This window comes from Dermochelys coriacea, chromosome 3 (assembly GCF_009764565.3).
Source record: "Dermochelys coriacea isolate rDerCor1 chromosome 3, rDerCor1.pri.v4, whole genome shotgun sequence".
NCBI classification, from domain to species: domain Eukaryota; kingdom Metazoa; phylum Chordata; order Testudines; family Dermochelyidae; genus Dermochelys; species Dermochelys coriacea.
Window position 1 is genome coordinate 203,848,365 of NC_050070.1, and position 12,697 is coordinate 203,861,061.

General features: G+C 46.5%; 1 protein-coding gene and 1 long non-coding RNA gene across 8 annotated transcripts in view; one reads left to right on the top strand and one right to left on the bottom strand.

Moving 5' to 3' along the window:
- Window positions 1-5,875, top strand: part of FERMT1 (FERM domain containing kindlin 1) — a 47,431-nt gene extending 41,556 nt beyond the window's left edge. For all 4 annotated transcript variants that reach the window (XM_043512126.1, XM_038395232.2, XM_043512128.1 and 1 more), the window contains exons 14-15: window positions 1,654-1,795; window positions 4,648-5,875. In XM_043512126.1, coding sequence (XP_043368061.1) covers window positions 1,654-1,795; window positions 4,648-4,821 — 316 coding nt within the window. In that variant the 3' untranslated portion in view covers window positions 4,822-5,875. The remainder of the gene's footprint in view (window positions 1-1,653; window positions 1,796-4,647) is intronic.
- LOC119853011 overlaps window positions 1-12,697 on the bottom strand; it is a 34,898-nt gene that overhangs the window by 11,068 nt on the left and 11,133 nt on the right. The gene's annotated exons all lie outside the window — the stretch shown is intronic.

A 12,697-nucleotide genomic window follows, 5' to 3' on the forward strand; every position in this document is an offset into this window, starting at 1 on the left:
AACGTGTGGCTATTGAGCCACCGGGGATCGATTTAGTGGGTCTAGTGAAGACCTGCTAAATTGACCGCCAATCACTCTCCCGTTGACTCCGGTACTCCACCAGAACGAGAAGCATAAGGTAAGTCGACAAGAGAGTTTCTCCTGTCGACCCAGTGTGGTGGAGACATCGCAATAAATCAACCTAAGCTACGTTGACTTCAGCTACATTAGTCACATAGCTGGAGTTGCGTAACTTAGGTCAACTTAGCCCCATAGTGTAGACCTGCCCTCAGTTGTCAGCTGGAAGCTGGGTCTGAACAAATAGGGTCCAATTCTGCTCTTAGCTATTGCCTTGCAGCATCCATCTCACACTGCTTTACTGGGCCTTCCTAAGGTTTCAGCAGGGATATACAGGTGAACCTGAGGGCAGAATTTAGACCATTGAGTCACAATTGCTTTCTCCAAAAACTTCAGCAAAATTTACAGAGCAAAAAAAAAAAACCCTTAACATCCCTTATTTGGTGCCTTCTGTCTTGTATAAAGACGATTTAGGATGCACTTTGTCCCGTGTTTCATCAACAATTCTGCAAAAGGTCCTAAACTATGACACAACTGAATGATTTTTGTAGCATAGATAACATTTGTGCAATAATATCCTGTAAACTGATAGGCAGATATCACACACACACACAAATTCTGATCTGGTTCAAGTCCTTTCACGCAGGGCCAGCTTTGTCATCTTAGACGAGATTCCAAAATAGAATCAAAGTAACACAAAACACTTCCAAGAGCTAAAGAGGCCTTTCCACTTTCAGCATGGGGCTCGGGAGAAGGAAATGCTTTTCCTAGCTATCTCCTAGGCCCCTTGCCAAGTTCGCATGGAAGAACTTTGCTTGGTCTTACCTCAAATACTCATCTCCTCCAGAGTGAGGCAGGAGCATTCCTTTATATAGTCTTCTGCAGGTGTCACATGACACTGTCAATGGACCCCCCCCCCTTGCCATCATGTGATTTTTTTTGTGGAAACTACAACTCCCAGCAGCCCCGAGGCTTAAAAGGGCTATGTCCCTGTATCAACTTCTTTGGAGCCGGGATTACATTTTTGCTCTGTGTTTGTATAACGCTTAGCACAATGGGGTCCTGGTCCATGACTAGGGTGCCAATGTGCTACCACAAGATAAATCATAACAATACTATTAAAGATGTGCCAGCCATACCTGTGTTTACAGGCCAGCACTCTTACACGTCCATTAAAATAAGCTTTTTTTCCTGTGTTTTTCATACAATCCTCCTTTATTTCCCTAAAATATTGGTGGCTGAATAGGTACATTCTCATGAGAATACATTCTTCTGCTGTATTTTCATAGCCACTGCCATATTTTACCAAGCCATATTCTTGCCTGCCTTGTGCCACGCACTGCAGCAGAGAAGGAGCCAAACTTTCCTATGTTCCAGGATGTTGTGATCAGCGGGTTTGATTCAAGCCCGTTACTGCTCCAACCTCCTGCATTGTTCAGGCTGCCTCTGGGTGCTTGCCTTGTGGCTGACCTGTGCAAAGGCAGCAGAAGCCTCCTTCCCCCTTTTGCCACACTTGCATAAGGGACAGGTGAAATATCTCACTAGGGAAACATGCTGCAAAATGAATCTGCTTTCTCCCCCCGCCCCCCCCCCCAGGTTTAAAGGAAGCAAGAAAGATGATCTGCTGGGAGTTTCCTATAACAGGCTGATTAGGATCGATGCAGCCACTGGGGATCCTATCACAACATGGAGATTCTCCAGTATGAAGCAGTGGAATGTGAACTGGGAAATACGTCAGGTAAAATCAGAACAGCTCTTCATGTCCAATTCCTACATTTCAATCTCCTGAAGATGCTTTCACCAGGTCATTTTTTAAAGCCCAAAACTAGTCTGATGTCCTGGTTTATTAAATAATCCATTTGTGTGACTTGGTATTGTACTAGCGAGACAAGATGGGTGAGGTATTGGACCAACTTCTGTTGGTCAGAGAGACAAGCTTTTGAGCCACACAGAGCTCTTTGAAGCTTGAAAGCTTGTCTGTCTTGTAGCCCATAGGACTAGTTTGCCTTTATTATATTGACTGCCTTGTCTTCATTATATTCTGCCTTATTATATTCAGCAGTCACGCAAGGAACCTACAGGCCTGTACCCGGTAAGACATTAGGCCTCAAGCCTTATGCTAAGTGCTGAAGCTATGAACTTTGGCACAGATAAATGGCCCAATGGTAACCCCCAAGTTTTGGGGAACTTAGAATAGTGTGTGTGTAAGTGTGTAATTTTGCTCATAATGACACAGTCAACCACAGGAACATGAGTTAACATCTGCAGATGACTGCCCACAAGAGTGCCATGGCAAGGAATTAACACATGTGATGATAAGTTGAGATCTTTGATGTACTAACCTATAAGAGAAGGGCACCTTAACGTTAATAGGATGAGGAAATACAAATAAGAAAGAGGGGAGAAACCCCTACTCAATAGGCGATAGACATAGTGGCATCAGCATACCATATTATACAAGTTGTATCCCAGCCTGCGGATGGTAGGAGAGAGATGTAGTCCTTGGAAGGGACCAGAATGATGGCCACTGGTGATGAGGAAAATAATGGCTAACATTTCAGGTTGTTCTACAGGAGATGGTGTGAATATATGGATGTGCAGATGGACATTCTGTAGTAGCTCTATCTACCTTTACTTAGTTGGGGTGTTTGTGACTTTTGCTAAATGTATTAACGAACTATATTGTAAATGCAGAAGTTTTCCTATAGGGTGAGTGTTGCAACTGTGCATATCGGGGTTCCCACCTCTACAGTAATTTTAATAACACTGGGCCTGATCTTGGGACAAGAACCTGTTAACCCTCAAAGTGATTACTGGGAATTCTTAAGTAATCAGTATAATTTAATACAAGAATCTATAGATCAGGCTACATTCTCACCCAATAGAAGTTGGTCCAATAAAAGAGATTACAGTATCTACTTTGTCTTTCTAATATCCTGGGACTGACACGGCTACAACGACACTACATACAACATTGGTATTATAATGTTTTTTAAACAGGCACAGACTGAAAACTCAGATTTAAAGCACAGTCAGAAAAATGCAAAAATGGCACCTGTTTAACATGTCTGCTCCCTGTATGCCTAAATCAGATCTGCTCATTGTAATTGACTAGAAAAGGGACAAATTCAGCCCTCAGTTAAATTCTGCCCCTGATTTCATTGAGATGGCACAGGTGAACTCAAGAGCAGAATCTGCTTCCAATGTGTTTTTAATGCTTTACCAGTAAAGTGATAGCAGAGTCAGCTGGGATTACAGTCTGTCTGACCCATCATTCTCTAAACTCCAGAGGCAGAATCTTGATTTCTGGGAATGATGTGAAATGCAGAAAGAACCCAACTTGATTCTCAGATCCCAGGCTGAGTTTGCAGGGCTAAAATGGAAATAATCTTCAAGCTCTGCTACTTCAATGCACAAGTCGCTGAGAGGGGGTAAATATGGAGCGCCACAATGTCATTTTTACAGAGATGCTCAGCTTCCTTGGTCCAGTCAAACTTTGCTCAGTGTAAGATTTGGTAGTTGGAGGGCAAAGGTGGCTTTAAGACACCTTTTGTGAATCCTAGATTCGGGGGTCAGAGAGTAGCCTGACCCCTGACATAAGTCAGAGCAGTCTTCAGGCTGCTCTATCTCAGTGGGTCTCATCCAGGGGTCCGGGGTCCCCTGACTGCAAGCAGATTTCAGGGGGTCTGTTAAGCAGGGCCGGTATTAGGCTTGCTTGGGCCCAGGGCAGATAGCTGAAGCCCCACCGCATGGGGCTCAAGCCCGGGTCCCCGAGACCTGCCACCCAGGGCTGAAGCCAATACCTGAGCAACTTGCATGCAGAAAAACAGTTGTTGTGGCACAGGTGGGCCGTAGAGTTTTTATGGCATGTTGGGGGGACCTCCGAGAGAAAAACGTTGAAAACCTCTGCTCTAGCTTACACCTGGCTCCCCCTAGCCCCAAGGGCCGTTCCAGAAGCCAGGGATAACAGATGTGTGAGATGCTCCAGCTACCCCCCCAAGAATGCCCCTTGTGTGCCAGGGTCTGGGAGGGTGTGGTGAGGAGCTGCTATGCCAGGATCACAAGGAGGCAGAATTGCCCAAAGCCAGCTCAGCTCGGTTTTGTGGCTTTGTACAACTAGAATTCTGGCCCCCAGATCACACTGGGATTCAGCACATGGCATCCTGAACAATAATTAAATAGTAACGTTCTTTAACTTGTTTGTATACAGACTCAAAGTAGGGTTGTTCCTGTTCTTTGCAACATTCCCACTGATAAGTTTAAAAGCTGGGAACTTCCCCAGCTACCTTAGTGTGATCTGTGAAATGGCTTATTGTTTGGGCTGTAAAAACATTAAGGGAGATTTGACCACAAGAGGGCTCTAACTGAACAGATTGGAAAAAAAGGCTTACTGCAGATTCAGAAATCCTTTTCCCACACTACTCTTATTAGCAATGCTATTTATTTATTTATTTATTTATTTATTTAGGTATTTATAGTCCAACCAGTATTTATTGGGCTCCGTCTATTCTAAAGATTCAAGTGATCACTGGTACAGAGGTGATCTTTTTTATTTTCATTACTGATTTTTGCTCTTCATTTTCTCTTTAGGTTGCAATTGAGTTTGATCAGAATGTGTCCATTGCTTTCACATGCCTGAGTGCAGATTGCAAGGTTGTCCATGAATACATTGGAGGTTACATCTTCCTGTCAACTCGTTCGAAAGACCAAAATGAAACACTGGATGAAGATCTGTTCCATAAATTAACTGGAGGACAGGAATGAGGTGAAACAACATGTTTGTTTGCTGGCAAAAAAGACCAGACAATATATAAGATTTTCTCTCTTACACTGTTACTTCTGTTGGCTGATAGAATAGCAGACAGTGTACTTATCCTGTGTCAGAGGGATGGAATAAGGTGACTCTTGATCGACATTAGGGAAATAAGACTTCTTTGGTTGGTTGTTTTCATGCTACGTGGAAAATTCACCAAAGGTTCATTTTATCTTGATTGTTGATGGACATTTCCCATTCTTTCCTGTTTAACGTAGATGACCTATTTTAGCATCCTGAACAAGGAATTTGAGGATATTGGGATACACGTCCTGTTCTCTGTTACACTGGTGCAACTGCCATTGATTTCCCATTTTCTAGATTATTTTAGGATTAATAGAGCTAAAGCTACATGAATATACATTTGAAATCTATATTACTGGAACAAAATACAACCTATCATATACATAGTATGGTCCTTTCAGTACTCTGTGATCTGTCTTGTACATGGAACTATCAAGCTCTGAGGATCAGTTAAGGACCCAGTCCTGCAAACACTCATTGCTGTTGTTGGACTATTCTCAGGCATGAAGTCACACTGAAGTCAAAGGGACAACTCCTGTGCATAAAGTTAAGCACAGATATTAATCTTGGCACCTAAACACTAATCTTTTGGGGAATATTTTCATTTTGATGTTAAAATAATTGTTTTAATAGCTATTTCTCCATTATTAATACTTTACAAAGGCCTTTAAACGTGCTTCCTCACTATTTTATGAACGTGGCATTAAATTCTGGGCAAAAGTGATTACATGCCATTATCTACTTGAGACCTGAATTATCTGTGGGAACGTTGATACTAAAATCTGTAATGCTGAATCCTTTGGACTTCGGTTTCAAGATATACACTTCACAACTGCAAAAGAAAATCCCTCTTCATTGGATAGACAGGTCCACTGGAGTTAATGGTGAGACTCCCATTGTCTTCAGTGGGATTTGGCTCAGGCCAGTAGTGCTCAACTGTTAGCAAAGTGCTCGATCCCTGGACAGGGTAATCCAGGTACAGTCATAAAATGCTGACAAGTTAAATGGCATGGATGCACTTATGGAAGTACGCCACCCAGTACCTGGGTTACTTCCACACCCCCAAGATTTCATGCCTCCTGAGATGTTGAATTTGTCACTACAGAATCACTACTAGGTGTTGTTTGTTTGGGCTGTCGTTGGGCCTGATTCTTCTCTCACTGGGTCTGGTTTTACTCCAGTCTCTCTGTTGGCTGCAGTGGAGTTATTCCTGATGCATACTGGTGTATGCGCATGAGGGTTCAAGTGGATTGAAACAGGAGGGGGAGCTGTAGAAGAGCACCACAAACCCAAGCCAGGGAGAGCATTCCTTCTTCTTATAGCAGCACTGTTCCCCTTTCTTTAGCCTTCTGTGGGAAGAGTTAGACCCAATGGTGTTCTACTAGTGAAATTCACTCATGGTGCAGAGGGACCATGCAAGGCTTTCTATGCTACTTAATGCCTGCTCGGGAGCTGCTAACAACAGTAGTAGGTAGTTCTTTTCATCAGTAGATCTCAAAGCCCTTTACAAAGGAGGTCAGTGTCATTATCCCCATTTTACAGATGGGGAAACTGAGGTCCGGGGGAAGTGAAGTGACTTGCCCAAGGTTGCCCAGCAGGACCGTGGCAGAGCCAGAGTGGGCCTTTCAGTCCTTGTCCAGTGCTCTACCCACTAGGCGACACTGTGTTGAGATCAGAGAGAGGCAGCATAAACTGATCTTGCGATCCAAGGTGCAGGCTGCGTTAGGCTGTTGATTTTGAAGAACTCTACCTTTGCTTCATTCCATGGGGAGTTCTACCTATACCCCACAGTGTGCTTAAGCTGCCGGCAGCAGGAGGGAACCACATGGCATGCTGTGTATATATGAATGTTTGTGCAGTAGGATTTTGAAATGTTTCCCACTCTAGCCCGGCTTGAAACACATTTTTGCTGTTCCAGCCCTTAAATAAAGACACACTTCTGTATTCAAGGAAGGCTGTCGCTGGGATTGTGTATCGAACATGCGGGTATCTTTAACTTTCATTCTTTCACGCTCATGCTAATACTTTGCTACCCTTCAAACAATGGTGTCCTCCTGGTGCAGGGAGGATGGCCCTATATACTCATCCAGGAACCTGGAGGACATCTTTCCCCTGGTTTTCCTTTATAGTCGTGAACTCTCAAAAGTCTAGCAACATGCCAACCATCCTCCCTCCCAAGGAGTGCTGGAAATGGTACCCCGTACAGCCCATTGACATCACTCCGAAGTGAGTTAGAAGGGTCACGCTAAAGAATCTTTACTTCATGGATGGCCAACCTGGGGCTCCAGAGCCACATGCGGCTCTTCAGAAGTTAATATGCGGCTCCTTGTATAGGCACTGACTCTGGGGCTGGAGCTACAGGCACCAACTTTCCAATGTGCCCGGGGGTACTCACTGCTCAACCCCTGGCTCTGCCTCAGGCCCTGCCCCTACTCCACACCCCTCAGCCGGCCATGCCCTCGCTCCTCTCCCCCTCCCCCCCAGCCTCCTGCACGCCACAAAACAGCTGATCAGGAGGTGCAGGAAGGGAGGGGGAGGCGCTGATCAGCAGGACTGCTGGTGGTCAGGAGGCTCTGGGAGCGGAGGGGGGGTGCTTATGGGGGGGGGGACTGCTGATGTATTACTGTGGCTCTTTGGCAATGTACATTGGTAAATTCTGGCTCTCAGGCTCAGGGTAGCCACCTCTGCTCTACCTCCTGGTCTTTGCCAGCTTGAGTCTCATCCCCCTGTATGGAATATTGTCCACCGCCTCTGTGATGTGTTTATTGGGGAACACATAAGATTGCCAATATTTTTCTCTGCACCCACAGCTGATTTGACAAGCAATGTGCTGCCCCTATTGTTACAAAAGCACCATAGACTCTATAATGACCACAGGTATTCCAGACCTCCATTTTTTCCCCCCTATTGTCCAAAAGCTGGCACTTCCACCACCACCATCCGCTCTAGCACCTTGCTGGGGCATCAGTTCATGACTGACTCAGGGCTTGTCTATTCTGGGATCTTACTCACTAGGGTCTTACCTTGGTTTAAAACTGTGGCAAGCAGCACTGGTACAAGGAACTTAGTGCGTCTACAGTAGGGACTTGCATTGGTGCAAAGCAGGAAGGTCCTGAGAAGGAAGGATACCAGGTATCGCTACAGGCAGTCCCCTGTGCTTTCCCTGGAGGTCTCAAAGTCCTGTCCAAGTAATAACAAGGCCCAACATTTTCACTTCTTCATAATTAGAAAATGGAAGAGCAGGTGTCCTTTCAAAGGGGCATTGCTGTCCCTGAGACAGGGTTAAATCGGATCTGTTGCTTGTGAATTCTCAGTCTGACCTCAGGCATTCTCGCGTAACCTGAAACAGTGTATTGCTGCCCTGTGGCACATATGGCTGTGACGCTTGTGCTTTCACGTCTTCGTCAAAAAGGTTCCTTGCTTCTCCGTTCCCCTCTTGCAATGTTACTTTGTGGGACACCCTTGCATCAAAAGCAAATTAAACGGCAGGAAAGGCTCTTCACGAGTTTCCGGTATCTCAGTCAGAGCTTTCCCCGGGGGATGAGATGCTTCGTGTAGCCGGGCCCTGATTCTCGGGTGCACTGGGGATATTGCTTTGCCAGAAAAAAGCTGCCCTAAAGCCAGGTGACAGTCCCCTCAGTTCTACTTCCTGCAAGTGCGTGTGTGTTAAAGGTCCCTGCTGTGACCGTCCATAGAGGGCATGAGTCTGTGACAGGCGCCTGCTGGAGTGTTTTGGCTCTTTAGCTGCTACAGCTCAAGCTAATGCTTTTAGCCCTGGTTCAGTCCCTGGTGCATGGGGCAAATAGAGCGAGCGTCTGTCACTCCAGCAGTACAAGGGAGCTTGACCAGGAGTGGCGGAAGTGCCCTAAAAGTGGGGGATGGGGGACACAGGCATCTGAACTGTGGTGCTGGCCCCAAGGCCCTGCTCCTGCACTGCCCCTTCTCTCCGAGCCCATGCCCTTGTGCCACCCATTCCCCTGAAACCTCATCCTCAGACCTCTGCTTCTCCGAGCCTCAGCTTCCTCACCACTGCTTCCCCCGAAGCCCTGCTCCCATTCTGCCTTCCCCCCCCCCCGCTTGCTCCTCTCCACCCCTCCCCCTGTCACTCACCCTTATGGCTAGTAAAAAGGGGGGGGGCATGGCCCGCTGACACACCCACACACCCCGTTCCGGTGCCCCGATCGTGACCCACTATTCCAAGCCATTGTAATAGCTATTGGCAGCTAGTATGGCCTGCTTTAACTCACACCCCATGATGAGCAGCCCCAGGATTGGGCCAACTCCAGCTCAAAGCCACCCTTTGCATTGCCACCCACACTGAGCCAAGTGCTGCTTTGCTAGACCCCACGAACCAGCCCTTTGTGTGACTTGGCATTTCAGTTACTGTGTGCTACAGCCTGCTTGCTTCACTCATACAAAAACCTTGCTGAAGTCAGTGTTTGCTTGTGGATACCAGCTGGTTTACGCAAGTGAGTAATGGCTGCAGGATCAAGTCCTTCTAGCCCAATGAGTTGTTTACATAGCACCAAAAGTGCCTACAAAGTCCCTACCCTGAATTTAAAGGGAAACTCCATGGAAATAAGATTTTGCATTCAGAGACAGAATGTAGACAGAGATATTGTCTAGACGAAAACAAAATTAATTATGAAATGAATACTCGGGCTCTAAATAATAGTCCATTGTTGCCACCCTATTCTGTATGCCACAAAGCAAAATCAGATCAGGGTAAAACATTACACACGTCTTGCATAGCTGGGGCCTGCTCCAACTCCCAAGGAATTCCACGAAAGAGATTTACCACTGGTTTTGGAATGCGGTCCTGACCTAGAATACATGTGTACAACAAATAGCATGCAGTGCACATTCCATAGGCTTGTTTAGACCACAGGCTAAATAAACATGTTCTTGTTTTTATATTCCTTGTAGGAGAAGAATTAACTTGTGCTCACTCTGGGGTTCGATTGGCCTATCCAAAAATGTTTCCTCTTTTATTGGCTTTTGATGTAATTCTCCAGTTTTTTGGATACTTCCATTGTTAGGCTCATTTTAAAAATTCTTTGCCTTCCTGGTGGGGAAACACTCATCGCCAGAGCCTTTACAACCTGGTACCATCTCTTTCTATTGCTCCCTCCTAGTTTCGGCTTATCTCACTGTGTCATTAAGGAATGCAGGCCTCATCCTTAACATTCCAGCTCCGACAGTCGGAGGCTTTAACTCAGATCAAGGGAGAAGCAGAGGTGGGATCTGTTTTAGATTTCAAAACCCAACCACATACACAGTCTGTGCAAAATGGCCTGATCAAAACACATGCCTGAACTGAGATCCTGGCCATTCCCTTTGCCTTGTCACAAGAAGCCTTGGTAGAGTTGGAGAGAGGAGAAAATAAATAATTTAAAGAAACAGCCGAGGCTGGTGATGCGTGGATGAAAGCAGGTGGATGAAGCTGACACACAGCAGAGCTTACCACCTGTTTACAGCAGATCACAATGTGTGTCTGATTCAAAATAGGGTGGTGGCAACATTATCTACCCCTAGGAGCCTTCATCAGTATGACCGTGGCTATTTATTACTAGTCAGATCAGGTCTCCATTGTGCTAGGCACTGTACTAACCTGGGGGAAGGCATAGTCCATTCCCTGGAGAGCTGACCATCCAAAATGCAGACGACGGCTGGGGAGAATACTGAGGAGGAAGAAAGGCAGGGCCTGATCCTGCAAGAGCGCCCAGCAACTTACAGAACATGCTTGGTGTCTTTCTGAATTGGGCCCAGGCAAGGGGCTGAGCACCTTGCAACACCCACTGATATTAGCAGGGGTTGCATGTGCTCAGCACTTTTCAAGGTCAGGCCCGTAAAGGGCAAGATTATGTGTTGATTTCCACCTTGCTTGAACTGAATGGCCCCGTTGCTAGTTACCATGCTGTCTTTTCAACTCTCCAAAGGCTGCCTGGTTTAACTTCTGGGGTGAAATCACTGGGGCTGACTGAATGAAAAGTGAGGGTAGAGTTTGGCTCAGACTTTAGTCGGGCAGCCTTTTAAGAGTGTGAAGAGATTAGTCCATTTTCCCATGAAGATACATTGCCCATAAATACCAAGCTCGCAGTAGCAAATACTCCAGCAGGACTTCCTGGCTCAAGGCAAAGAGAGTGCATCGCCCTGTCATGAGTTAGTCTGGAGATGAGGGAAGTCCAAAGAAAGCAGCATTTAACGCTTTGAGGGTGGAGTTTTCATGAGTTCTGAGCACTGGCCTAACTCAGCTCCCATAATGAGCGCTTTGGCTAATCCCACTTTAAGTAGTAATTGAATCAACTAACTGGGCAGGTACAGAACAGCTGAAGCCACGGACGGTTTCCTACCATGTTGTTAGCAGGAGCCCAGGATACACAGTCAGGTGAGCAGTCTCTCAGAACTGAGGGCAAGTCTACATGAAGATGCTTTATGCCGCACATGAAGATGCTTTATGCCGACAGGAGAGCTTTCCCATCGCTCTCCCGTCAACATAGCACTTTCTACACGGAGCATTAGGTCCATATAACAACGTTGCTCGGGAGGTGAGTGACACGGTTATACTGATATAGGGCTGTAGTGTAGATCAGACCTCAATGGGGCCGCTTGTGTGAGTAAGGCAGCAGAATCAGGCACTAGGTTGGCAAACCCTTTGTCTTGTCTTAGAACTGAACCGGCTGACCCCATAGTCTACAAGGGAACAATCCGTACATCTCCTGGGAACCAGAATGGCTTCCAATAGTCCCATTAAGAGACCGTATCTTGTTTCTTTGGATGGTCTGCTAGTTTTCAAGGCCCCCGCCCCCCCCTTAGATAGTAAATGACATGGCCCGAGATAAGTCTTGTATGCACATACTGTCAAGGTCTGTAGGAAAAGCAGTGCATGGATTAAAGTCCTGCCATGCACAGATGTGTTACTCTCCTGGGACAGCAAAGGCTCCAAAGAGAACACAAACTACGGCTTTGATGATTATTTGGCATGTAGTAGCACCTGGGGTCCTGTGCTTTTGTTTACACTTCCACTTTGGTGCAGTCCCTACTGACTCCTGTCCCTGCTGTCTGTGTGCTTTCCTATAAAATCTTCATCTCCTTCCTTCTCCTAATGATTATTTGCATTACAGTAGTGCCTAGAGGCCTCGCCTGAGATCAGGGCCCCAGTGTGCCAGGCACTGTACAAACATATAGTCCCATTGCTTACTTGCCCCAGTTCTAAAGGCAGAACTGGAACTAAAGCCCATGAACACTTTATAATTAATGAACCATGCCCCCTAAGTCTTCAGCCTGCTAAACGCAGGTTATACCCTTCTCTGGCCAGTGGCGGGGAAACATCCCGTTCCTCGGACCTCCAGAGATGGTACTTGAGGTGAGAAACTTTGGTTTCGACATTTGCTCGGGGCCTCCTTCCATGTAAGTCTGCTCTTAATAGTCACTTGCCTGGTGTGGCTATTTCCAGGGTTTGCACTTCGAGTCTCCAGGCGCCTGCAGAGAAATATAAGCGGGCGGGGGCGACTTTATCTGCTGCTTGAGAAATCTCAGGGCTGGTGTCAGCAGACAAGCATCAGTATCGGCCCTTCTTCACCTTGACCCTTTAGTGAAGAGACGCAATAACTCCCCCCACCCCAGCATGGGTGGACGAAGAGGAGCTCGGTATAGAAATTGTTCTCCCTCGCTCTGCCCCCCCATCCCTTCAGACTGAAGGGGGAGGGACAGGTCCTGCCTGGGGAGGGGGTGTTAGGAAATCATCCCACCACCTTGCTGGTAAGGGTGACGGAGCTGGGTGTGTGGAAAGGGGAGGAGAGT